The sequence below is a fragment of the Mesoplodon bidens genome (genome assembly GCF_964165515.1).
Source record: "Mesoplodon bidens genome assembly, chromosome: 10".
Lineage (NCBI taxonomy): Eukaryota > Metazoa > Chordata > Mammalia > Artiodactyla > Ziphiidae > Mesoplodon > Mesoplodon bidens.
Window position 1 is genome coordinate 40,906,360 of NC_138172.1, and position 27,807 is coordinate 40,934,166.

General features: G+C 49.2%; 1 protein-coding gene across 3 annotated transcripts in view; it reads left to right on the plus strand.

Annotated features, from left to right (window-relative positions):
* Positions 1 to 27,807, plus strand: part of KIF9 (kinesin family member 9) — a 49,553-nt gene that overhangs the window by 14,298 nt on the left and 7,448 nt on the right. The window contains exons 6-20 of one of the 3 annotated variants that reach the window (XM_081247504.1): positions 4,165 to 4,248; positions 4,359 to 4,451; positions 5,290 to 5,437; positions 6,537 to 6,601; positions 8,629 to 8,706; positions 14,107 to 14,175; positions 15,018 to 15,122; positions 16,866 to 16,921; positions 17,703 to 17,793; positions 18,280 to 18,413; positions 19,976 to 20,167; positions 21,339 to 21,553; positions 24,568 to 24,744; positions 25,174 to 25,289; positions 25,704 to 25,808. In XM_081247504.1, the coding sequence (XP_081103630.1) occupies positions 4,165 to 4,248; positions 4,359 to 4,451; positions 5,290 to 5,437; positions 6,537 to 6,601; positions 8,629 to 8,706; positions 14,107 to 14,175; positions 15,018 to 15,122; positions 16,866 to 16,921; positions 17,703 to 17,793; positions 18,280 to 18,413; positions 19,976 to 20,167; positions 21,339 to 21,553; positions 24,568 to 24,744; positions 25,174 to 25,289; positions 25,704 to 25,808 (1,728 nt within the window). The remainder of the gene's footprint in view (positions 1 to 4,164; positions 4,249 to 4,358; positions 4,452 to 5,289; positions 5,438 to 6,536; positions 6,602 to 8,628; positions 8,707 to 14,106; positions 14,176 to 15,017; positions 15,123 to 16,865; positions 16,922 to 17,702; positions 17,794 to 18,279; positions 18,414 to 19,975; positions 20,168 to 21,338; positions 21,554 to 24,567; positions 24,745 to 25,173; positions 25,290 to 25,703; positions 25,809 to 27,807) is intronic. The other 2 variants (XM_081247502.1, XM_081247503.1) reach the window with 2 other exon arrangements.

Genomic DNA, 27,807 nt, shown 5'->3' on the forward strand with positions numbered 1-27,807 from the left:
TATTTAATTTATTTATTTTTGGCTGCGTTGGGTCTTCGTTGCTGCGCGCGGGCTTTCTCCAGTTGCAGCGAGCGGGGGCTACTTTTCGTTGCGGTGCGCAGGCTTCTCATTGCGGTGGCTTCTCTTGTTGTGGAACATAGGTTGTAGGCACGCAGGCTTCAGTAGTTGTGGCACGCAGGCTCAGTAGTTGTGGCACACGGGCTTAGTTGCTCGGCAGCATGTGGGATCTTCCTGGACCAGGGCTCGAACCTGTGTTCTCTGCATTGGCAGGCAGATTCCTAACCACTGCACCACCAGGGAAGCCCTACAGAGGGGAGAGGGTGTCTGTACTATTGGAGAGGAATTCCAAAGTTACGAATCTCAGAGCTTATATAGGAGCTGGTACATTTACTCCTCTTCCCCTCTGTTAGGATAGAGAGAGATTGCAGCGTGGGGTGATAAAGCTAGAGACAGAAAGGGAGGATGAGAGAGAGCATGTGCTTTTATTTTGAAATGTTAAGTAAATCCTCTCTTAGGAAAGGAGGGCAAGGTCTCTACCTGGAAGTTAAGCTTTTGTTTCTGAAGGAGAAAGATCTTATCACCCTTTGAATGTAACAGATGGCTTGGGTGGGGGGATGGGAGTGGAGGGAGGTGAGGGAAGACAAAAGTGGCTCTAGGTCTACCACCCTCAGAATGTGAAGAGCAAATGGCTCTGGGAGCAAAAGGAGATATTCTCTATCTTAATAACATGTCAATTTCATTACTCAGAGAATCACCAAGAAATCCAGCAAGGGCTATCTTACAGCACCTCCGTCTGCAGGTGCCCTCAGGGCAGTAAGAGCACTGGTTCTGGCTTGCAGTTCCTGGATTCCTGCTCCTGCTTTGTGTCTGGCCCTGGGTACTGGCCTTACTTTCTTGCAGTCTCAGCCATGCATTCAAAAGGAATTTTTAAATATTCTCTCTATCATCTTTAGGTGTTTTGCAGTGGGAAGTTTTCTGAATATTTAGTCCATTGTATTCCTGGAAGGCCCCCTTGATGTTTTGGGCTGTGATACAGTGCAAAAGGTATAGAACTTAGAATTGGGGACTTGGGCTCAAATTCAGGTTTCTTTCAATCTATGAAGCCTTAATGTCGAGCAAATCATTAATCTCTTCAAGCTTCAGTTTGCTAATCTATAAAAGTGGAGACTGTTTTTAAACCTACCCTAAAACATTGTCATAAGAATCAGATGGGATCAGATATTTTTTTAAATTGAGGTATAACTGGCTTGTAACATTATATTAGTTTCAGGTGTACAACATAATAATTCAATATTTGTATATATTGCCAAATGATCACGATAATAACTCTAGTTAACATCCGTCACCATATATAGTTACACATTTTTTCTGTGTGCTGAGAACTTCTAAGATCTACTCTCTTTGCAACTTTAAAACTTTCAAATATGCAATACAGTATTATTAATAGTCACCATGCTGTACATTACATCCCTGTGATTTATTTTATAAATACTCTGAAGTGGGATTGCTGGATCATATGGTGGTTCTATTTTTAAATTTTTGAAGAGGGCTCCTCTGGTGGCGCAGTGGTTAAGAATCCGCCTGTGAAGGCAGGGGACACGGGTTTGATCCCTGGTCTGGGAAGATCCCACATGCCACGGAGCAACTAAGCCTGTGCGCCACAACTACTAAGCCTGCGCTCTAGAGCCTGCGAGCCACAACTACTGAAGCCCACGTGCCCTAGGGCCCATGTTCCACAACAAGAGAAGCCACCGCAATGAGAAGTCCACACACTGCAACGAAGAGTAGCCCCCACTCACCACAACTAGAGAAAGCCTGTGCGCAGCAACGAAGACCCAACGCATCCAAAAATAAATAAAATAAATTAAAAAAATTTTTTTTGAAGAGCCTCCACATTGTTTCCCATAACAGAGGCACCAGATGGGATCAAGCATTTTGAGCACTGACTACAGAGCCTTGCACACAATAAGTGCTCAGTGGATGCTGTTCAGAAGCATGATTGGCACTGCCTGAGCACTCATATTTAGAATTGAACCAGGCATTTTGTTTGCAGCAGTAGTTCCTCAAGGGCCATGTCCTTGCTAGGCAATGATGGTGGAAGGATAAATGTGAGGCCTAAAGAGGCTCGCTGTGGGGTGGAGAAGGATGAGGAAGAAACCCGTGACAACCACGGCACGATCTGAACTGTGCTCCAGGAGTGACAGACACCTGGATGGATGTGGCCAGGGTGAGGGCAGTCAGCAAAGGACTCTTCATGGAGGAAACGACACTTCTCTGGCCTTCAGAGGTTGCTTAATTAGAAGGCAGAAAGACAAGCAAAGAGGGCTTCAGAAAGAGGAGACTGAAGGATAAAGGTGAAGTGACCCCTTGTACTCTTGGTGAGTGTCACTGAATTTGCAGGAGAGGTGGACAGTATGAGGCAATGAGGGTATAGCCTGGAGGCCAGCTAGGCCTCCTCCACAGCCCAGGGCCTCCCCTCCTCTTCGGGTGCTCCACTCTCCCCAGGGGAACGTGGCATCACTGATTTGAGGCTTGTTCATAGCACCTCTAAGGGGCCTTTAAGGAGACGGAGTCCCTCCTGCAAGGATCTCTTTCTCTAAGAACAGCCACTTCCACCACATTTCCTTTTAAGTGTATTCTGGTCATAGTGCCCAATCCTTTGAATTAGAGGCAAGGGCCTGCTGTCCCTTTAAAGAAACAAATCATTGACTTTTCCTAACTTTTAAAAGTAAGGGGCTTCCCTGGTGGCACAGTGGTTGAGAGTCCGCCTGCCGATGCAGGGGACACAGGTTCGTGCCCTGATCCTGGAAGATCCCACATGCCGCGGAGCGGCTGTGCCCGCGAGCCATGGCCACGTAGCCTGTGCGTCCGGAGCCTGTGCTCCGCAACGGGAGAGGCCACAGCAGTGAGAGGCCTGCGTACCGCAAAAAAAATAAATTAAATAAATAAATAAATAAATAAATAAATAAAAGTAATACATGTTCACTGTAAAAAAAAAAAAATGAAAGCACAAGCCCTCATATATAAAAATTCACCTATAAACTCCAACCCAGAAGTGACCATTATTAACATCTTGGTAGCACCATCTGTCTATTCTTTCTTCTGTGAATGCTTTTGCATTCCTTAGATTGTACCATCATATGATTTTGTCCTTCATTTTGTTAATGAAGTGTATTACATTGATTGATTTGTGTATGTCAAACCATCCTTGCATCCCGGGGTATGCAAGGATGTGGTTGTGGTGTATAGTCCTTTTATTGTGCTGTGGAAGTCAGTTTGCTATGATTTTGGATTCTGCATTTTTCTGTTATTAAAAACTATTTGTCGGGACTTCCCAGGTAGCTCAGTGGTTAAGAATCTGCCTGCTAATGCAGGGGACATGGGTTCTAGCCCTGGTCCTGGAAGATCCCACATGCCGTAGAACAACTAAGCCCGTGTGCCACACTACTGAGCCTGCACTCTAGAGCCCTTGAGCCACAACTACTGAAGCCCGTGCACATAGAGCCCGTGCTCCACAACAAGAGAAGCCACTGCAGTGAGAAGCCCACGCGCTGCAACAAAGAGTAGCCCCCGCTTGCCGCAACTAGAGAAAGCCCGCCTGCAGCAACGAAGACCCAACACAGCTGAAAATAAATAAATAAATGTATTAAAAAAAAAAAAACTATTTGTCAGCATTCTCCTGGCTGCATAACATTTCATTGTACAACTAGACCATTCCCTAATTGTTGGATATGTACGTTGGTTATGATTCAATATTCATGAACAATTTTAAGCCTCTTAATTCTTATTGCTGCTTTGCTTTTCAGAAAGATATTATACAGGGAATTCCCTGGTGGTCCAGTGGTGAGGACTTGGATCTTTCACTCACAAGGGCGCAGGTTCAGTCCCTGGTCGGGGAACTAAGATCCCGCAAGCTGCATGGCGTGGCCAAAAAAAAAAGAAGGAAAGAAAACTATTATACAAATTCACACATCTCTAGCAGTGAGTGAAAGTATAGGTCTGGACTCCAATTTGTCTTCTATTCTACTAGTTTATAAGTGAGAGTTCCCTGGAAGGCCTGGCTGATTGCAGTGATATAAATATCATTTCTGCATAATTGAAAAATTATCCAAATGCCATGTTATTTTAATATTTCAAAATGTCTGTGTTTTCCGTCCTCTTCAGGGAGAGACCAACAGGATTATAGCCTCCCACACAATGAACAAGAACTCATCTAGGTCACACTGCATTTTCACAATCTACATGGAGGTAAGTGCAAGCTCTCTGAAGAGCCGAGAGGAGTTGTTGATTCCCATGGGGCCTGCTCAGTAAGAACCTTCTCCCTGTGACAGTTTAACCTCTTTTTGGGTGTTTCGTAGGCCCATTCGCGGACCTTATCAGACGAAAAGTACATCACTTCCAAAATTAACTTGGTGGATCTAGCAGGCTCCGAGAGGCTGGGGAAGTCTGCGGTAAGTGGGGGAGCAGGAAGTTCTTCCTCAAGAAGCTACAGCTCTGTTTCCGGCTTAGTTTCTGTGCACCTGGGCCGTCCCTCATAGGGCATTCGTGAGCACCATCCCGAGCTAGGAGCAGTGGAGCTGGAGGGACAGAACTAGCAGAGGTGAAACAGAGAGGCAGTTCCTACCTGGCAGGATTTTTGTAAACATTAAATGAGATAATGGCTCCTAAATTCTTAGCAAAGTACCTGGCACTCAGTCAGTGCTCAGTCAATGCTCCATGCTCGTATTAGCGTTTCTCTGTTTATCAGTGTGAGTGTTCACACAATGAATATTTGCATGAATTTTTCATCTCACATAAATATTCATGTGAGCGTATTAACATAAGTATTCACAAGAGCATTCAGATGAGCATTCCTATGTGCGTTCTTATGAATGTTTGTATTTGTGTATTGAATGAATGTATATTCCCAGGATTATTTGCTCAAGTATCTGCACAAATATTCCCATGTGTATTCATAATAGTGTGACTCTTGAGAGTATTCATATACATATTCACGTAAGTATTCATATTCACATGAGCATTCATTCATAATAGTGTGACTCTTGAGAGTATTCATATACATATTCACATAAGTATTCATATTCACATGAGCATTCATTCATAAGAATATTTGCACGAGTGTTCCTGTGAGTGTTCCCATTAGCCCAAGATGGATACAATACAATCCCATGACAGGGAGAGAGGACCTGGTTCTGGGAAGGAGGCTCTGGCCTGGCCACAGACCTGCAGTGTTCTTTGTGGGGCAGCCTCTCCACTTGGTCTGATGAGGAACTGACCTTTGGTTTGTAGTCTGAGGGCCGAGTCCTGAAGGAAGCCACCTACATCAACAAGTCGCTGTCATTCCTGGAGCAGGCCATCATTGCCCTCGGGGACCAGAAGCGAGACCACATCCCCTTCCGGCAGTGCAAGCTCACCCACGCCCTGAAGGATTCCTTAGGTGAGGGTGTGGTTGGTGCACAGCAGGGGACGGACAGGCCTGGCATGTCTGTTACTGGTGATAATGGATTTGCTCCCTCCTGGTGGCATGGACTTACCTGCAGCCTTTTCACAGTGACCTCAGGCACACCTGGAAAGGCAGAATCAAGCACAGTGCCCTCTCATGTCCCCCATGCCATTCTCTTCACTCCTCAGAACCTTTGCTTAAGCTTTTGCCTCTACCGGAAGTACCTTCTCATTTCCCCTCATCCCTGAACCAGCTGGCAGAATCCTTCATCACCTTGAAGACCAAGGTGGAGGGCTTCTCCTGTGACGTCCTCCCTTCCCTGACTGAGGAGCTGGGGCTGTGTCTTGTCATCCTTGTGTTCCCATGCTTTTGCATTGGGTCCAATGGCATGGTGGTTGGTGTGTGATTATTAACTGAGTGCTCCCCCCACCCCCCCATAAGCAAAGCCCTGGCCTAGAGGCCTCTGCCCTACCCCAGGCCTTCTCTCCTCTGCTTTTCCCCCAGCTCCTCTTTTAGGTACATTTGACAGCCTCTCCTGCTTCTCTTCTTCTTCCCCTTGCCTCCCAGCCTCATGCATGCTTGCGTTTGTCCTCTCTGACCCTGTCTCAGCTCAGGCTGCTAGAACAAAATATCACGGACTGGGTGGCTTAAACAACAGACACCTATTTCTCACAGTCCTGGAACCTGGAAGTCCCAGGTCAAGATCTGGCAGGAATGGCTCCTGGTGAAAACTCTCTTCCTGGCCTGTAGATGGCCACTTTCTCGTTGTGTCTTCACATGGCAAAGAGAGAGAGAGAGAGAAAGAAAAGAAAGAGGTCAGAAAGGGAGACAGGGCTCTGGTCTCTTTTTCTTTTCTTACAAGGGCACTAATCCCATCATGGGGCTCCACCTTCATGACCTCTTGTACTTAATTACTTCCTGCAGGTGCCACCTCCAAATACCATCACATTGAGGGTTAGGACTTCAATATATGAATTTTGAAGGGACACAAATGTTCAGAGCCCTCCCGCCCCCGCCACCCACCAGCCTCAAAGGAATCTCTTGGCAGAAAACCCACATGGTTCATGGCCCTTCTGTGTCCTGCTTTCTGCAGGGGGAAATTGCAATATGGTCCTTGTGACAAACATCTATGGAGAAGCCGCCCAGTTAGAAGAGACGGTATGTAAAGACAGCCAGTGCAACTGGGATGGAATCCCTCCTCATGCATGCCAGGGCTGGGTAAACTGACACAGTAGCTATAGACACGGTCAAGGGTGGAGGGATCCAGGGATGAGTCTGAGCCAAAATTGCTGAAGGGGGCCCAGCCAGGATCCAAATACCAAGTACCAAGGGGCAGAAGCCATGTCAAGGAAGAGGCAAGGCAGGTGGCAAGCTCAGTGTGGGGGCCTATGTGAGAAGAGAAGGCTGAGAGCCAGCTTTGTGGGGCAAGGACTGTGTTTTCTGGCCCATGCCAGGAGTATTTTGCCACTGCAGCGAGGAGCTCAGGAAGGAGAGGAAGAAGAAGAAGGTGCAGCGGCTGGATGGGCCCTGGCGGCCATGCTGAGGCCTTGGCTATTCTGCTGCAGGTGGCTGGGGCTGTCACAGGGTTTTAGTAGGAGAGGGCTGTGGCCAGAGTTGTGACTCAGGGAGATTAATCCAGCAGCAGTCAACAGGTGATCTGGGGAGGTGAGAAGCTTATGAGAACCAGAGGCAGGAATATGAAGTGAGCCAGTGACACAGGTGAGTCCACATAGCTAGGCACCCAGGCTGGGGCTCCCCGCCGCTCCTCCCTACCCATCCTAAATAAGATAGGTTTGTAAATCTCTCCCTAGACATTTTGGTCAAATGTGGATGTTTGGGGCAAGCTTCAGTCATCTGGAGAATCCACTAGGTGAAACAGGTCATTTCCAGGGACATTGCAGGGCAAGATGCTCCTACAGGGCCTCCCAGCTTGGTGCATTAGGGACCATCCCAGCTTCCAGGGGGAGTTCTCCCGCCACATACCCAGTGCCCTGGGACTTGGGAGGCCAGGGAGGGGAGCTCCAGCTGACGTGCAGACAGCATCCCCAGAGGAAGGCTTCAGGCACCTACTGGTCTCACAGCATAACAAAGCATGAGTGAACCCCAAGAGGAGTCATATGAATATTGGGCCTCCTGGCTGCCTGGTTAAGAAATACGTCCTCCAAGATCGTGGAAGACCCTTTCTCCCCTTATCCCCACCCCTGAGATGGTCACATAGGAAGCAGCTCTCCTGGTACCTGCTTTCCCCTGAGGCTTGTGCCCACACCACCTGGGATCTCTGATTAGGACTGAGCCCACAGGAGCCCTAAGGAGCTGCTGGAAGAGTTTCGGGGGTTGGGACAAAGGCATATTGGGGGTGCAGAAGCTCATGATTCTCTTCTCCAAATGCTTTAAAACTTTAAAACTGTTCCTGTCATGATTCGTGTTGTTTTATGCAGTGAACATGCATGCGTGTATGAGGGAGTCGTGGCCACACTTGCTGCTGTGCTTACAGCAGGAGAGTCTGATTTCACCCTCACAGAAGCAACTCCAACTAAAATGACAGGGGTCTCTTCCTGAGGGCTCTCTGTGGGCCAGTTCTGTCCAGAGCACATTACACACCTCAGCACTAAGTCTCCCAGTGACCCTGTGAGGCAGGTCTTCCCAACTTTACAGAGAAGTTACAAGACCTGTCTGAGGTTGTGCAGTCAGTTGGTTGGTGGCAGAGCTCTTAACTACTAGGCAAGACTGCCCAATGGAAGAGCCCTTTCAGGCCTTCCTCAGGCTACTTCTGGGTTACCCATCCCCCCTCCAAGTCGGCTTCCCTGTTTCAGGGCTCCAAGTCAGCCCAGCACAGTATGAGGCTGGGATGTCAGGGCTCACTGGCAGCTCATGTGCCACTGGCTGCTCCTCACTGCCAGGGAGCAGCCCTCCACTCCTCATGGAACATCAACACAGTGGGGCTGTTTCCCAAGTGCCCGCTTCTGTGGCCACCCCATGGGCCACCCAGCCATAATTACCCCTGGCTGGCTGTGCCCCCAGAGGGACTCAGGCAGGACCCCCAGATGTCACTCCATGGGCCCATGGAGCATTCCTCTCTGCAGGGAGACTTGTTTTCTAGTGGAATCCTTTAACCTGTTTTGCACATATCTCTACTCACAAGTAATTGACCAAGAACATAGAGGTCTGTCTGATGTGTTTTTCAGCTGTCTTCACTGCGGTTTGCCAGCAGGATGAAGCTGGTCACCACTGAGCCTGCCATCAACGAAAAGTATGACGCTGAGGTACTAAGGGGCTTGTAGGCAGGTATCTCGCTGTGGGGAAGGTGTATGGGTTTGCAGGCTGGGTCACAAGAGCCTGGCTTCCCTTCCTGCCTTGACCAAAGATACGCATGTGATCCTGGGTCAGTCCCTTTCTGCTCTGGGATAGACCAGTGTTTAGAGTCCCTTGGGGGCTGCCACAAAGGTGAAAGGGCTAGGTCAGGCCCCCACCCAATTCATATGTGGGGCTTCAAGTCCTCTGAGTGCCCCTGGGCTTCTGCATGAGAGTCCTTAGAGCTAATTGTTTCTGAGTTAAATCAGTGTGGACCATCTCTCAGACTCATCTGGTTAGGTCACTACAGAGCCTCTTTCTTCCCAGCCTGAGCGATGCCTCTCAGCAAACAGCTGACCAATCAGAAGAATGATCAGCCTCACCATTAGCCAGGGAAATGCAAGTTAAAACCTTAGTGGAATTCCACCCTCAGACTAGCAAAAATTAGAAATTTCCTGACAATGTAGAAACAATGGTGAGTATGTGCAGAAACAGCAATGCTTATTTATTTCTGGTCAAAGTGTAATTGACAACCACTTTGGAGAGCATTTTGGCAACATCTAGTAAAGTAAAAACACATTTACCAATAATTTGGTTTTCCTTTAAGATGCTTATGCAATCGTAGTTACTGGAGACAGGAGCATATACATGCCCTAAACCCATGACAAACCAGCTAAACTTTCTAGATTCTAAATCCTGAAGGAAAATAACAGTCCGGGGGCTCTGTGGATCTAACCCATGGTTTGGAGGTTGAGGAGGAAGTAGAGCTTAGAGCAGTGGTTCTCAAACTTGAATGGGTGCCAGAATCACCCTGCGGGCTCATTGAACCACAGGTCACTGCACCCGTTCCCAGAGTTCCTGATTCCATCGGTCTGGGGTGGGGGCTGAGGATTCAAATTTCTCATGAGTGTCCCCAGTGCTGCTGCTGCTGCTGCTGTTCTGGGGCCACACTTGGAGAATAAGGGGCACAGTAGTTAAGAGCGCTGGCCCCTGCGTTGGGCTATCCTGGTTCAGCAGCCTGCTCTTTCCTTCGTCAGCTGTATAACCTCAGCGAGATACTTATTCTTTCTAAGGCAGGAGTAACAGAGTTCACTCTCAAAGAGATGTGAAGAACAAGATAATGGGTAGGAATCTTTTAGCACAGTGCTGTCATGGAGTAAGTGCTCAGGAAATGTTAGCTAGCACTATAGTCACTTCTGTAGACCAGCAGTATCACTTCTAGGTATATAGTCTAGCAGCATTGTCACATATGCACATAAAGAGACTTATAGAAGATGGTGCTGCACTGCTTGTTGTAATGGTGAAAAGTCAGGAACATGATTAATAGCCTTTAACAGAAAAGTAGCTAAGCAGGTTGCAGAGGGAGGGAGTCAGTGAGCTGCGAGCATGGATAATCTCTAGTGAGAAAACAACTTGGGGATTGAATGGTGGCATCTCTCGTTTATAACAAGTATAAGAACACACGAAGCAATGCTGATCATCATTAGTGGATAGATGTGTGTACAAAGAAAAAATGTATGGGAGTGAAAAGACCAAACTGAGCAGAGGTTCCTTCTGGATGTCAGGGTGGGGAATGAATTTGGAGTGGGGTAGCCAGGGGCTTCACATTTATCTGAAATGTTTTATTTCTTAAAAAAACAAAAACACCTGAAGCCAACATGGTGGCATGCTGTTAAAGTCAGATTTTAGGGTGGTCTTCCCAAGGTTTCATGGCATTATTTTCTATGCTTTTCTGTAGCTTGGAGCTTTTCTTATTTATTTTTCTTATTTTCTTATTTGGTGCTCTCTTAGCTTAGGACTACCACATTACCACCTGTGAACCTGGCTGAGTGGGCGTTGCACCTGGCAGTGAGGACTTTCATTTTAATGTAATTCCTGTTCTGAAATCTGCACTGTTGTTCCTGGACAGCCAAGTTGCCATGTCACCAAATGCAAATGTGTTTATAATCTTTATGATAAGCATTTTCCTTTATATATATGAGTTCTCGAGAGAGACCTGGAAAATTATTTTGGTTGTTGCCTTTCCTAGACTGTGGCCAGTATTCCCAGGTTTCCAGCACCATTTTCAGTACTGACACCTGTTTTCAAGGGGGTGGAATAGCTTCTGTAGAGTTTCCTTGGTTGGTGGGGCTGGCTGGAAGGTGGTAGATTGAGTTCCTGATCCACCTCTGCTACCAGCTCTCTGTGGTGAGTTGCTCAGGCTCTGAGCCTCAGGATATTCATCTGTGAGCTAGGAGGTTGGACTGATGACTTCCAGCAACCCTCCCACTGTGTCATTCTGTGATTCTGTGAGGTGGTGTAAGGGTTGTGAGCCACAGGCATAAACAGACAGCAGAGAGACTTGGGGTACCCTACTCTGCCAAGAGGAAGCACACCTGCACGCTGCCGTGGGGTCAAAATAGGGAAACTTCTTAGGCTGATAGCTGCTCACAACCTGGCGTGGACTTAAGCAGAACTCTCTGAATTATCCTCATTACATTTATGATGGAAACACCTAACCATCAAGGATCTTACATGGGTCTGTACTGTCTCTGAGGCATTTTTTTCCATCCAGAAAATGCCCCTGTTTCTTATAAGGGAGTTGGTCAGCCAGGAGGTGCTGCCAGACCCTATTCTGTGTGGTCTTCTGCTTCAGCCCTATTTCCAAGCAGCTTCTTTCCAGTCAGTAGAATAGGGCAAGTTAGAGGCCACGAAGCCTGCCAGGTAGTAGGAGAAATGGCTTCCATACTGTCAGGGTGCAGCATAGAGGCTGGTGACCCATGGGAGCAGATGGCTCATTTCCACCATCACCTGATTGGCCCAGAGGTCTAACCTGGCTCCTCATGCCACACTGGACAGAGTCATCCAGCTGGAGGTCCCCAGCAGCTCAGCCAGACTTTTCCTAGCTGGGCATAGTGCATTTTCTAGAGCTGAGATCCCTCAGCTGAGAGGAAGGGATGGAGATGAGTAGGGGACGTCCACCAGTCCTCTCCCATTCACCTCACAGGGAGTCCACCTGAAGGACCATCTTGAGGATGCCCAGAGGGGCAGAGTCAGAATCTGGACCCTGGTCATGTGTCTTGAGTTCAGGCTTTGTGCCCTGATTTGCCACTGAGCCACCAGGACACCAGGACCCCTTGCTACAGACTGGTCACAGCTTTGGTCACCAGTCCTGAGAACCAGCTGTCAGGGGCTCCCTCCAGTGGCCATTTTTTGACAACTAAAGGAAGCCCTGTTGTTCACAGTGAAGGTTCTCAGCATGAAGTCCCTTGTGCTTCTTATATGAAAAACACTAGGACAGTATCTATCAGATGTAAAATGACTTAGCAATTCTGCTTCTAGAAATGTATCATTTATTCATTCAGCTAAAATTTCTGGAGTACTTACTATGTGCCAGGCACTTTTTGAAGCACTTGGGATGTATCAGTGTACCAACAGAAACGCAAATCTCTGTCTTTGAAGAGCTGACAGTCTGCCGGGGGTGGGAGAGATAGATACAATAAACATGAAGACATCAGTCATTTCTAGATTTGCTATTTACGACAACATGGATGAACCTAGAGGACATTATGCTAAGTGAAATAAGCCAGACACAGAAAGAAAAATACTGCATGATCTCATTTATATGTGGAACCTAACAAAGTCAAATTCATAGAAGCAGACATAGAGCAGTGATTACCAAGAGTGGGGTGGGGGCAGGCTGAGAAATGGGGAGATGTTGGTCAAAGGGTACATATTTTTAGTTCTAAGATGAATTAGTTCTGGGGACCTAATATATAGCATGGTGACTATAATTAATGGTAGTGTATTGTATACTGAAAATTTGCTAGGAAAGCAGATCTCAGATGCTCATACCACACACACAAAAAATGGTAACTAGTGGATATGTTAATAGCTTGACTGTAGTAATCATTTCACTGTGTACATGTATATCAAAACATCATGTTGTAGGGCTTCCCTGGTGGCGAAGTGGTTGAGAGTCCGCCTGCCGATCCAGGGGACACGGGTTCATGCCCCGGTCCGGGAAGATCCCACATGCCGCGGAGCGGCTGGGCCCGTGAGCCATGGCCGCTGAGCCTGCGCGTCCGGAGCCTGTGCTCTGCAATGGGAGAGGCCACAACAGTGAGGGGCCTGCGTACTGCAAAACAAACAAACAAACAAACAAACAAAAACCACATCATGTTGTACACCTTAAATATATATAATTTTTCTTAAAACCAAAATAGGTAAGTTGTAGAGCTTCACTGTCCAATACAGTAGCCACTACTCACATGTGGCTACTGAAATCAGTAAAAAAAAATTTTTTTTTTGGCTGTGCTACACGGAATGCGGGATCCTAATTCCCCAACCAGGGATCGAACTCATGCCCACTGCAGTAGAAGTGCGGAGTCTTAACCACTGGACCACCAGGGAAGTCCCCTGAAATCACTAAAATTAAATAAAATTAAAAATTCACTTACTTGGTCCCACCAGTCACATTTTAAGTGTTCAATAGCTTTATGTGGCTTGCAGCACAAACACAGAACATTTTCATCATTACAGCAAGTTCTATTAGACAAGACTGCTCTAGGGTATGTTCTATGAAAGAAAAGTAGAGCAAGATTTTTTAAAAGAGTGGTGTGAGGGTGGGGAGGGGATTGCAGTTTTACATGGGGTGATAGAGATGCGCCTAATTTAGAAGCTTTTGAACAAAGACTTGAGGGAGGTGAGCCATGGAAATACCTGGGAGAAGGGTGTCCCAGGCAGAGGGGACAGACAATGCAGAGGCAGGAATGTGCCCATTTGGTGGGAATGGAGTGAGCAGAGAGAAAGAGTAGAAAAGAAGTAATGGGGCAGATCACATAGAGCTCATACATCACTGTGTTCTCATACACAAAGATGTTAAGTGCAAAGATGTTTTGCAGCATTTTTTGTAGCAGCAATAAATTGGAGGTGGCATACCTGATTATCAGTGGGGAATGGTAATGCTTTGTGTAGTGGTTGGGAAGGATGAGGGTCAACGCATCCTGGAGGCATGGGCTGCACTGAGAGGGCCATTACCCTGTTGGACTGGAGTATCCTGGAGCTCCTGGGAGTCAGGGTTTGAGGTGGCCCTAGGGGTGCCTGTGCTCACTCTGTTCTCAGTCTCCTCTGCAGTAAGAGGCAGAGGCCAGAGGACTGCTGAGACCCCCTCAAACCCTAAAGTCACCCAGTTGGGGAAAAGTCACCAGTGGGGAGGGAATCATCCAGATGCTGAGATCACACCCCATGGATTACCTGGAAGAGCCAGGATGTCCAGGCACGGGTGGGGAATTATAGGCTTGATATGGAAGAGGTAGGGTGGCTTCTCTGACTGTCCTCCCTGCTTTCCCCCTCACCCCCCACCCCGACCCCACAATATGTTTCCCTGGCAGCGAATGGTCAAGAACCTGGAGAAGGAGCTGGCACTGCTCAAGCAGGAACTAGCCATCCATGACAGCCTGGTAAGGGGCTAGAGGTGGTGGTGGGGCGTGGTTGCCAGAATGCTAGAGGGACTAGGGTCAGGGTACCAGGTGGGCAGAAGGGCTAGGTTGGGAGGGGGCAAAGGGTCAGGGCAGGGATGCTGGATGAGCAAAGCCGGTTGGGTGGGCAAAGGGACTGGGTAGACAGGGGGCCGTATGGGTCAGGGGCCGAGTAGAGAGACTCGGGGGTGGGGCAGAAGTGCTGGGGGACCAGGAATGTCTGGTAGGCAGGGACACTGGACAAACAAGAAGATGTGGACAGGGGTGTCAGATGGTCAGGCAGTAGGCAGGGGGGATGAGGGCCAGGGGCCAGAGGCCTGGCAGGGGTACAGGGGCAGACAGCATGATGGGTCAAGGTCAGGAGAGGTGGCCCCTGACCAAGGCTGGATGGTCGGGTGGGAACAGCAGCAGGGAGCCATGAAGGTAGGGGGTGGGGGCAGGAGTACTCCAGTAGTAGCCTGTCTGAGCTAATGCTCATGGTTCAGAGGAGCCTCAAGGCAGAGGCTGCCCCCTCCGTCCTGTGGCCCTCATCCTACAGAGTCTGCTGAGACTCAGTCAGCAGAACCCCCTTGTTTGGAGTAGCAGGCCCCCTGTTGGGCACCCTTTCCTTCCCCGCCCTACCTGGTTGTCCCTTGCTGACATGAACACCTGGCCTGTGAGTCAGGCCCTCCTTGCCAGGACGTGGTGATGAAGGGAATGGAGCTGGCTTGGGCGGCCAGGGTCTGTGCCCAACTTCCCCACTTTGGTTCTCAGAATGGTCCCTGCCACCCCACTTGGGCTCGGGTGCTTGGAGCTTAACAATATGTTCCTTTTCCTCCTCCAAGGCCAACCGTACCCTCGTTAACTATGACCCCATGGATGAAATTCAAATTGCCGAGATCAACTCCCAGGTGCGGAGGTACCTGGAGGGAACGCTGGACGAGATTGACGTAAGGAGCCCCTCAGGACCACCGTGTCCAGCTGGCCCGGGCCTCCATCTCCTGGCCACACCCCGATGCGTACTATGCTAGCCTTGTAACCTCACACTGAGAGGGTACAGGGGGTGTAGGGTAGGTGGTGCTGGACTCCTGGCCTCAGGGCCCTTTAGCCCACCTCAGGGTCTCGGCATCCCTGTTTAGGGTTGCAGGGCTGTGGGTGACCCACAGAGTGGCTGACAGCCTTAAACAGCCTTGAATACACGGGAGGTGGTCCATCACTGGGGGCACAAGTGTGGACCCTGGAGCTAGGCTGCCCTGGATCGAATCTCAGCTCAGCTATCTCCTTGCTGAGTGACCTCAGGAAAATGCTCAAGCTTGTGTACTCTGGTGGCCTCACCTGTACGGTGTGGTGGGGAGGGAAACCGAGCTGGGATGAACTGAGATGCAGCACCTCAGGGGCTTGACTGTGCCAGACAGAGTGAGGGCATTAAAGGATGACAGTCATGCTGGTTGTCTACAAGGCAGACCCCCCAGGGCCCATGCTGGAGTGGGCCAAGGAGGAGGAGACAGCAGCCACACAGGGAAAGATGCATTGTTTTTATAGCACAAGCTGGCAGACCTCTTATCAGGGAGCTCATGGGCAGAACCTCGCCTGACCTGTTACTGTGAGCAGCCGCCAGAGGCAAGCCTGGGACAACTGAGGGGCAGGCTGCTCTGGTCTTCCTAATAAGGGCAGCCCCAGACTGACCAAGGCATCGAGGGTAATGCTGGTGGGCTATAGGCCCAAGAGGGAGGCTGATGGCCTTCCTCCAGCCACAGGTGAGTGTGTCTGTGCCCACACAGAAAAGTTCGTAATGGAACCTTTTGGAAGCAGGAGAGAGCTGAGGACAATAAATTTTATTTAAATGTTTTCTTAGTATTCTCAAGAACTAGAGTCATTTTAATTTTATAGAGGTCTTCACTCAGAAAAGGTGATTTTTATAGTCGCAGTAAATAGTTTTACAACTACTAATCAGGTGTTTCTCTGTTCTTGAGGAGGGCTGGACCGCCACTTTCCTGAGAGGGTGTTGGCAGATGTCCAATTCGTTTTTTTTTTTTTTTTCCGGTACGCGGGCCTCTCACTGTTGTGGCCTCTCCCATCGCGGAGCACAGGCTCCAGACGCGCAGGCTCAGTGGCCATGGCTCACGGGCCCAGCCGCTCCGCAGCATGTGGGATCTTCCCGGACCGGGCACGAACCCGTGTCCCCTGCATCGGCAGGTGGACTCTCAACCACTGCGCCACCAGAGAAGCCCTCTTTTTAAATATATATTTATTTATTTATTTTTGGCTGCGTTGGGTCTTTGTTGCTGTGCACAGGCTTTCTCTAGTTGCAGTGAGCGGGGGCTACTCTTCATCATGGTGCGCGGGCTTCTCATTGCTGTGGCTTCTCTTGTTGAGAAGCACGGGCTCTAGGCGTGCAGGCTTCAGCAGTTGTGGCTCACGGGCTCTAGAGTGCAGGCTCAGTAGTTGTGGCGCACAGGCCTACTTGCTCTGCGGCATGTGGGATCTTCCCGGACCAGGGATCAAACCCATGTCCCCTGCGTTGGCAGGTGGATTCTTAACCGCTGTGCTACCAGGGAAGTCCCAGATGTCTCATTCTTGAGACAGATGGTCCACGGGTTAGCCAAGGGGTCCTGGTTTCTCTACTAACACAGACACAGCCTTGGTCCCGTGGTGCGCTTGGTCTAACCTCTGCCTTGTTCTCTTCCCTCCAGATAATCAACCTCAGACAGATCCAGGAGGTGTTCAACCAGTTCCGGGTGGTTCTGAGGTAAGGGTCCCACCCCATCCACCCCATTGCTACGTCAGGCTGCCATTTTCATTTCCCATGGTATGGATGCCGGTCTCCAAGTGCACTGCCTTCTCTCTGGTGTGTGAGGAGCCAGATCAGAGGCCTCTGGGTATGGCAGGCCCTGGGTGTCCCCGACAGCCTCTGCCCCTGAGCTCTTATATCCTCCTGCCCTTCCCTTCCCCTGGGGGAAGTGGGGAGGACAGCCCTCCATTCAAGGGCTACTCAGAAACGAGGTGGTCCCCGGTTTCCTGAGTTTATTAATTGGACAGGAGGTCCTTATGGAGTGCCAGCCCTGAAGATGGCCGGAGCAGGACACTTTGATACTCCCCACACCCCCCTCCCCACCTCAGGAGGGATTTGTGGTTTATTTGGGTACAGACATACCTGTAGCCTGACTGGCTGATGCTGGATGGTATCACAGAAGATGGGTATGTGATTTTGAAGGGCCTGTTAGAGACAGACAGGTGGGAAAGCATGGTGCCGAGGCAGGCTTATGGTCCTTGTTAAAGGTCATCTTAGAGCAGTTGTGCTTGGCACATAAGGTGGCCCCTGCAGATTTGGGGGCTGGACAATGGGTACACGCACTGGGGAGTGGGGAGCAGGGGAATGAGCGTTTTTGGTCTGGTCTGGTTCATGATGAGGATGTGGCTCTGTCGCAGGGGCCACACACAAACGACTTCTAACTCCAGTACTTGGTGCTCACCCCAGTGGGTTCAGCATGGCCCCAGCTGTGAGGGGTTCTTTCACTCTCTCTCCCAAGCCAACAGGAACAGGAAGTGGAGTCCACTTTGCGCAGGAAGTACACCCTCATAGACAAGAATGACTTTGCAGCCATCTCTGCTGTCCAGAAGGTAAGCACAATTGCCTCTTGCCGACAAGACTCACATCAGATTTTTCCATCCCCAGATCTTTCCAGAGACAGTGAGTGTCTTGCATTAAAGCAGATCTAGGGTTGCGACAGATAAAGGTAACACCAGCATGAGCATGGGGTGATCCAGGCAGGAGTAAACCACATATGAGTTCAAAATGTTCTCCATAAAATGGAGATGTGGCTAGTAGTAAACAAGACCAATTCCCAGAGTTAGGTTGGAAACGGGCCCCGAGAGCCTCAGCGTATGGAATGAGACACCAGACCATGAGAGGAGTTGATGTAGGAAGTGGACATTGGGTAGGGTGGTCAGAGACAGCTCTGCTGGGGACAGCCTGAAGTGACATCAGCAGGAGCCACATCTCGGTGTGTGGGATGAACATGTCCACCTTTGGTCCATATACGCCTGGTTCCCCAGGGAGCCTGAACCCTTAATCTAACCACAGACCTGCAACTGGCCTCTGTCCAGGCAGGGCTCATGGACGTTGACGGCCACCTAGTGGGCGAGCCTGACGGACAAGGCTTCGGACTCGGAGTCGCCCCTTTCTCTACCAGACCCGGGAAGAAATCCAAGTCCAAGAAGATGTTCAAAGAGCAGCTCAGGTGAATGACCTTCCTGCTGCTCCAGCTGATCAGCACCTGGCCCTCCTTGGCTGGTGAAAGGGAGGACATAAGCTGTCCCTCCCTTCCCCTGGTATCTTAGTTATGGGGTGGTCACAATGGATACCTCTCCTGCCAATCCTAGCAGCATCTGTGGGGCCCAGGCTGGGGCTGGTCACCTGTCATCCTCACAGCAGTTCCACGAGGTGGGAGTTCATGTCTCCATTTTAACTGAGAAAACCAAGGCTCAGAGAGGGGAATTCATTCCAAGGTCACATTGCTAAGGTGCGGTAGAGTGGAAGTGAGAAGCCAGGCTGGCACTCGCCCTCCGGTACTTCATGTGGAAACCCAGCCCCCACCACCAGGTTCCTTCTGTGACCCGGCTAATTGGCACCCACATCACCTAAAAACTCCAGCTCACCTTTCAGGCAAGACTCGTTTGTAGATGGAGGGTGTCAAGGTTCCCTTAATGAACCAGCCTCGCTGGGAAGTGCTGTGTCATGGTGGACAAAGCACACGCTCTGGAGGTAACTCCTGGGCTCACCTCTCTGCTCAGTAGTTCTTTCACCCAAGGGGGTCACCTCTGTGAGGTATAAGAGCCTCTCTGCCTCTGTTCCCTCATCCCTAAAATGGGAATAATAATAATAATAGCATTAGTCACTGGGGTGGTTTTGAGGATAAGTGAGTAAATGCAATCCCTGTCCCTGGAAGACCTCAATACAAATATGTTGTTACCATTATTATCACTTGTAAAAGGACACGGGCCAGAGCTGATTGTAGAAAACTCTCACATGCAGTACTGGAGTTGGGTAGGAGGATGCCCTGGCCTCCTCCTGCCTCTTCAGGAAGGGAGGTCACACCCCCACCCTCTCTGTTCTGCCGTTGGGTAATTAGTGCAGTAACAAATGGATCAAGGCTTGGTTCCCCCAAGCCACACCTGTTGCAAGAAGAAGAAAAGAGAAGGAAACAGTAGAAGGAGCCATGTATATCCTCCCTTTAGTTCAGTCCTGCTCACATGTACCTCTCTGGGAGGGAAGACCCCAGGTGCCATCAGTTGGAGAGGGAGGATGGCTACTTTCTGGGGAGCTGGTGTGGGCACTGACAGAGGTGGGAGAGCAAGTCGTGGACTGATCAGAGCAGCGGGGCAGACGTGTCTCTCTTTACTGTTGGTCCGCAGACAGACGCACCCTGGGTGGGGGATCTGCTACTCCTTCCCAGGGATGCCTGTGTGACTAATACCTCAGCAGCCATGATGCTCCTTAAAGCCTGTGGCCCACCCCAAAGGTCCTTATGCTTCCAAACTGGAGACTGCCCATTCTTCCCAGGTGTCTCCTGCTGAGACTGCTGGAAGGAGGACTTCTTGTTCTGATAAAAGGGAGAGAAATTCTCTCCTCTTCCTCCCCATCTGCATGGCTTAGGGTTGTACTCTTTGCCCTTTGGCCTGGGTTTATGTTCAAGATAGGAGCTGAGCGGGCTGGGGCTTCTGGTGTATAAGTGCTGAGCAAGATTACTCCCCTCAGCATCAGAGACACTGAGCCTGGGGTCTCCCTGCCTTCTCCTTCCAGCTCCTTGGCAAGAAAGGAGGGTGCCAGCAGCCCTGTGAGTGGCAAGGACTTGGCTGCTTCCACCTCCAAGACCCAGTTGACCCCATCCTCCAAGGATGGAGATGTCAAAGACATGCTTCTGCAGGACCGGGAGACCTCCAGTATTGAGCCCCTTGCCTCGGAATCCCCAAAGGAGGAATTACGCCCACCCAGGTGACCATCTAACAGTAACTCCTGCACCAGATCATACAAAATCAGAGTATGACAAGGAAAGAGCGCCTGCAGATAGAAGAGAAATAAAATGGGGGTAATAGGCAAAGACTAGGAGCACAGTCCAAAAAAGAAGAAATATGATGGCTTATACACGTGCAAAATGGTTCAACCTCAGGAGTCATCCAAGATACACAATTATACACGGAATCATTTTAGACCCTCCAAATAGCAATTATTTAAATAATTAAATTTGCCTATTTTGAATAAGTAATATATTCAAAAGATACAAAATTCTCAGGTATGAGACCCTTCCTCCAGCCACCCAGTTCCTCTCTGTGGTGAGTCAGTGATTGAGTTTTTAGGAATCTATCCTGAGGAAATATTTAGAGATGTAGACAAAGATTTATACAAAAAGATTGTGTCATTAATTTAAAAAGCAAAATAAAAAATTTTTGGTAACACCTTCAATAGTTGACATTAGGGAAAGGGCACTAAGTGAATTATTTTCTCTGCCCTTGAAATGTACAAAGATGTACATGAAGAATTTTTCCCCACCCTGGGGAAAAAATTCCAAACATTCAGAGAAGTTGGAAGAATTGTATAGTGAACACCCTCTTGATTCTACCATTAATGTTACTATAGTATTTCATCATGTGTCTTTCTCTCCATCCTTCCATCCATCTTTTTTTTTAAAAATGGATTTCAAAGTACGTTGCAGACAATCTACTTTCCCCTGCCCAGCACTTCATCTTACATCTTATTAACTAGAGTTCTCAAAGAGTTTTTAATAGCATGAAAGAATGCTTCTGTGAAAAAAGTAAGATGTAAAATTATATATATTGCATGACTCCAAATATTAAAACAGTTATCAAAGAAATGAAGGAGATACACCAAAGTGTGGTTGCCAATAGGTAATGAGTGGTATTTTGGGGGGGTTTTTGGGTAACTTTTCCTTACTTTCCTCATTTTCTGCAACAGTCACGTGCCCTTGTGTGCTCAGTAAAACGAGACGAGAGAATGATTCCTACACAGTTTAGCTCCCATCTGGGGTAGGTGGTGCCCAGGAATTCTGACCTCCTGCTTACGGAAGCCCCAGGGAAGAAAGGTGAAGTGCCCGGTGGCTCCAAGACAGCTGCCCCATTTCTCCCTCCTCCTTCCCCTCCATCTTCAGGCCCAGCACCCCACCCGCCAAGCCTGTGGCCTTTGAGGACTTTAAGAACGAACGGGGTAGTGAGATCAACCGCATCTTCAAAGAAAACAAATCCATTTTGAACGAGCGGAGGAAAAGGGCCAGCGAGACCACACAGCGCATCAATGCCATCAAGCGGGAGATCGACATGACCAAGGAGGCACTAAATTTCCACAAGTCACTACGAGAGAAGCAAGGTAAAGGTGATGGGAAGATAGTTGGGGGACAGTGGCATCTGAGACATCCTGCTCGGGATGGGGCAGACTTGGGCACTGGAGGACTGAGTTGGTAGGGGGCCAGCAGGGGATGCTGGGGTGCAGGCTTCATCCCTAGGTCATCACTTGGCTCTAGTCAGCCCTGGGGAACCACAGAGTCCTTCCCTGTCAGCTAGCTTCTGCCTGCAAGTCCCCTTTCTTGCATTATCTCAGATCTAAGTGCTGGACCTTCCATCTGATATGTGCTTCTGCCCATGCAGGGACAGAATGTTGGTCTTGTAGACACTTCCCCAGGGAGATGGGTGGCTGGCGACCACCACAAGGTCCATGGATCCTGGTGTTGTCTCCTCACTGACCACAGTGGTCTGATTGGGGTAGGGGTGCTAGTCAAGACATGAGAAACTGAGGAGGGAATGAGAATGTGGATACCAAGGGCCAAGTGATTCACTGTCACTAAGACCATTCCTCATGCCAACCCCGCAACAAACTGGCCTAGCAAAGTCTCGTCTCTTAAGGCAGGTGGTGCGGGAAGCCCTCAGGCTCAACGAGCAGGGACCTCTGTGTGGGGAGTGGGGAGAGTGCTCACCTGGTTACCCTGACCTGGTGCCCTTGTCCCAGTGGCAGACACTGCCCATACCTTCAATGTGCACCAAGAACCCTCAAGCTCGAGTAAGCAGAGGACTCATTTGGGAGGGCTGGTCAAGTGCAGATTCCTAGGCTGCAATCAGTGGCTCTGACTCAGGAAATCTGGAGCAGGGCCCAGAACCTGCATTTTAATGAGTAACCATCCCAACACTGAGGCTGGTGGTTCAGAGGCCACACTCTTGTTCACAGGCAGGGCACACAACCAGTTACTGGGCTTTCCCTTGCTAAATCGCAACCCTATGCTAGGCCAGCCTTCTTGAATGATCTCACTGATCACCTGGTCATCTCCAGGTGGCACTTGGTTTTCTGCAGGTCAGGGGGATCATCTCACTCACAGAGGTTGCATTTTACTCACTTATTTCTCAGAGGGCAACTTTATTTCCAAATTCTTGGGGCTACTTTGCTCATACCCTACGGACCAAGCGTAACACACTGTTCTAGAGGGCAAAGCCCTCCATGGGTTTGGGAAGTAGGGGAAGGTGGGTGATGATGGCTCCAGACATGCCCCCACCCAGAACCTCTAGAGTGAAGGCCTTGCAGGACCAACAAGCACTTCTCTGTGCCTTCTGCCTACACCTTTTTTTTCTTCCAAATATTTATATATTTATTTATTTGGTCGTGCCAGTTTTTAGCTGTGGCAGGTGGGCTCCTTGATTGCAGCTCCAGGGCTCCTTAGTTGTGGCACGTGGGCTCCTTAGTTGTGGCATGCGAACTCTAAGTTGTGGCACGCATTTGGGATCTAGTTCCCTGACCAGGGATGGAACCCGGGCCCCCTGCATTGGGAGCGTGGAGTCTTAACCACTGTGCCACCAGGGAAGTCCCCCCACACCTCCTTTGAATATGCAACCCCTTATTATATATTTACATATTTTAAATAATATATATGTATGCTATGCTGATATATCACTTACTCCTCAATATACCTGAAAATGGACATTTTTAAAGGATGGGATGAAGAAGAAATAAACAATATTTTAAAATATTTAAACTTTTATCAGTATCAAAAAACATTTTTGCTCTTTCCCCCCGAAAGCAGTTGTTTTCCCATTGGTTGTTAAAATAGCAAGTAAAATACCTTTATCTTAAGGGAACAGATCGAATAAATTCATTTTTAAAAATATTTTCTAGGTACCTTGACTGACAGCCACTTATCAGCCCAGAACAGTCACTGAATTTGAGACATTAATTAGTCTTTTGTGAAAAAAAAAAAAGAAAAAGAAAAATCATCTTAAGTTCAGCTCTCATAAGTGTTTTCTGTGGAGATAATCAGAGAACCTCTGGGTAGTACAAAAGATGTTGTCACTCCCCATGTCAACAGAGTACTCTAAAGACTCTACTCTGTGATTGACGGATTTGTCTGTATCAAAGTGACCACATCAGGCCCACGGCATGCAAACCAGGTTGCTCTGCACTGAAGGTGAGGGCTACCCTGGACACCACTCCCCCCGCCACTGCAAACACCTTGAATTGGAACCCTTGCCTCTCCATGAATGGTGTCAGTGACACTTAATGTGCCTCACTTCTTCCCCGTAAACATCAGCGGAAGTGCTAATGCTTTCCTCCGGTACCTGGGGACTGCCTCGTGCACCCTGGCCACACACCTCGGTCACACACAGGACTCACTCTCCAGGGGTCCTTGGTCTCGGTGTTGACATGACGCCTTTGCTGAACTTTCAAGGTGCTATGAGCAGTAGACAGCCAGGTGAGTGGCTCCACAGATATCGTTATTTTGTCTTAACCTAACAACCTTCATCACACTGACAGACCTTAAAAGGTCCATACAAAGAGACAGTGAGCGGAGGAGATGACTAATAGCACAACTGACCCCTCTCCTCCTGGAGCCCTCTGACAGCCATTCGACAAGATGTCTGATGGCCTCTGACAAGAAGGTAGCCGGCGAATGCTGAAATCGTCAAGAAGACAATTTGAAATGTGGGTTTACATCTGTTATTAATAAGGAACCCTGCCCAACTGCCTTGTGGTACTAGCCGGTGGGGGCAGCTTGTTTACATAATTTATAAAAGTAAACACCTGTATAATAGAGGTATTTACTGGATATCTTTGGCTAGTGGGGTTTAAGGTCAAAATAATCGTGGAACGTGGGCCATCTCTACCCTTTCCTCTGCCTACCCCTCCTGTTTGTCCTAAAAATGCCAGTGTGGTCCTCTGACCTGAGCTCCCTCTCCCTGTGAGACATATCCTAGTAGCCTGGCCTTCTCATGCCTTGTCCACCTCCATGCTGCACCCCAGCCCTTCCCAGGTCCTGTCTTCATGCTTTGCCAGCACTCTCCCCTCTTTCTGACCACCTCAGGTGGGCACCTCATTCCCTAACCTCCTCCTTCCCCTTGCAGGCGAGTATGAGAACAAGGGGCTGATGATCATTGATGAGGAGGAATTCCTGCTGATCTTGAAGCTTAAAGACCTCAAGAAGCAGTACCGGACAGAGTATCAGGACCTACAGGACCTCAGGGCTGAGATCGAGTACTGCCAGCACCTGGTGGATCAGTGTCGACATCGCCTGCTCACGGGTGTGCCGTTTGGGAAGGTTGGCTGGCCACCTGGGGTTCCAGGAGGCACAGGGCAGGGCTACCATCTGGGTTCTAGAAGTGGCTTCAGAACTTTTCTCTGGCAGAGGCAGGGGCTGGACAGGACTTTTTTTTTGGCTGTGCCCTGGGACATGCGGGATCCTAGTTCCCCTAGTTCCCGCTGCAGGGATCAAAGCCTGCATTGGGGTCTTAACCACTGGACTGCCAGGGAAGTCCATGGACAGGGCTTTAGATGTGTGTTTCCAGGATTCTGAGGGCAGGAGATGGAGATGGGAAAGGGTGAGGCCCTGGAGCAGGAAGTGAAGAGAGGGTGAGCTGTGACAAGTTCAAGACAGACAGACACACACAGCCTTGACCTGCTTCCTCAGGGACTCCCCACCCTCACAGTGCCATCTCCCTGTCTCCCTGCAGAATTTGACATCTGGTACAATGAGTCCTTCTTTGTCCCTGAGGACCTGCAGGCGGCACTGAAGCCAGGTGGCAGTATCCGTCCAGGCATGATGCCTCTCAGCAGGATTGTGTCTCTGGTGAGTGGCACAGGGCAGGGGTGGGGATGGTGGACAAGCACAGGGCAGTGGGCAGTGCCCCTTGTCCTCTGTTCTCTCCACAAGCTTGGCAGTGTACCGGCGGCTCCCAGCCTCTCCTACAGCTGGCCCAGGCAGGTGGGCAGGTACAGGTCTCTCCCCTGTTATCAAGGATGAGGACACAGAAAACACCACATGCTGCTGCACCCCTTCCTGAGTGGCTCATCTTGCCCTGGTGGCGGTTACAGGGTGTCCGTGATGACACTGGAAAACATGAGGCTGGGGGATTGTGAGCTATCCTGGGTGGAGGTCTGCAGACCCAGCGAGAGGCTGCCCTAATGCCCACCACAGGCCCTGTCAGAGTGGATCCTGACAATGCCAGGCTGAAGGAACTGTGCTGTGTTGGGACTCTTGTAGGGAGAAGATGACCAGGACAGGTTCAGCCGGCTGCAGCAGACGATGCTGCCAGAGGGCCCAGATTCTGTCTCCTTCTACAATGCCAAAGTCAAGACAGAACAGAAGGTAACTCGGGAGATTCATGTCTCCAGGAAGGCAAGGCCTCAGGGACCTCATTACTAGGACACCCAGGATTACACTCCCCACTGCAGAGAGGCAGAGGAGGAATAAGCCAGTCCAGGGAAATCCAGAGTCACCCAGAGTCAGTGGGTATCTTCTGCCAACTCCAGAGTCCTGGGGCTGGGCTGGAACCAATAGGGGTCCCACAGACTTTGGCCAGGCCTGGACATGGCTGGTGAGTGCTAAGACAGCCCATGTGTGAATAACATGCCAGGACAGGGCCTGGGGCTCCCCTGAGGCCAGTTCCTGTTGGGGAGAACCTCTCCAGTGGAGGCGACTGTGCACAGGTGGCAGGGGACCAGAGGACCACAGGCAGCCAAGGCAAAGCTAGACATGGCCTGGTACTCTCCTCACTGAGCGGGCTGGAACAAAGGGTCTCCGCTCTGCTGAGGCTCAGCCTGGAGCCAGAACACAGGAGGCCTGTATGCTGTGTGCTTTTCTGTGCCCAGAGGCAGTTCTTATACGGCAGGTGGCAGCGGCACATGGGGTGACTGCCCAAGTGAGCTCATTGTTTTAAAAATATTTTTGTGGTATTCATTTACATTTTCAATAGGATGATACAACTGAAGCACTAAAAAGCACGAAAATACTAATACCCAGTCCCCCATCAGTCCAGCTCCCACCAGTCCCCTCTGACAAGGAACCGCTGTCACTTATTTCTAGTGTTCCTCCTGCACATTGTTCTGCATCTCGCTTTTTCCACTTAACAGTCTATTCTGAAGATCATCCCCTTTCAACCTGTTGGTGCTGCTGTGTTCTTTTTCACAGCTGCATGGTAGTACTCCGTTGCAAGGATCTATCAGAATTCATTTAATGCATCTCATATTGAGGGATTTTAGGAGGTTCCATTTCTTTACTATGACAAACACTGCTGTGATAATTAAACTTGTACAAATGTGAATTCACACAGGAGTGAAAGGCAAGTTTGTAGGAGTGAATTTCTTGGCCAAAAGGACATTTGTACTTTTGATAGATGGTGCCGAATTGCCTGCCTAGAGCTGAACCCATCACCCACACCCCACCCCCCAGCAGCATATACAGGATGCTAGTTCCCCACAGCCTCTCCGCAAGATGCAGTATCCTGCTTTTTGGGTTTTTCCAATCTGAAAGGTGAAAATGGTCTCTCAGTCTAGCCTTGATTTGTATTTCTCTTATTATCAGTAAAGTCAAGCTTCTTTTCATATGTTTAAGGGCCATTTTAATTTCTTTTCCTATAAACTGCCTGTTGATATTTTTGCCCATTTTTCTATTGGTTGTTGGTATTTTTCTTATTAATTTATAGGAACTCTTGATATATTGGGGAGATTAGCTCTTTATGATATGAGTTGCAAATATTTCCCCCTATTTGTCTTTTGGCTTTACTTACGGTTTTTTTGTAGTTATTTTGCTGATTTTTATGAAATCAAGTTTATCAGTCTTGTCTTTCTTGGCTTCTGGATTTTGTGTTATAGTTAGAGAGCCCTTCTCCTGACTGAGTTCATTCTTTACATTTATAGTTAAACTGATACCTTCACTGACCTTTGATGGCTGTGAGGAGCTAAAGCCCACTCAAAGAAGCTTGAGTGAAGGGGTTTGTTAACACAGATTTTGAAGGTTCCATAGTAGCACCTCTCACCCTGTGCTGTGTACATACATCACCAGGAGTCTTGTTATAATGCAGATTCTGATGCAGCAGGTCCAGGGTGAATCTGAGAGTCTGCACTTTTAATAAGTACCCAGATGGTGCCCATGCAGCTAGTCCAAGACCACACTTTGATTAGCAGGCCATAGAACTCATCTGTAGGAAGCAGGGCCCAGGCTCCTCTCCCTCCAGGCCTTTCTCCTTCCAGATCTGACCTTAGCTTCTCCCTGAGGTTTGATCCTTCATCTATCTGTTCTCCCCTCCCCACCTCTCAATTTCTAGCTCCAGCCTTGGCCCTGGCATGCCCTTATTTTCCAAGACTTC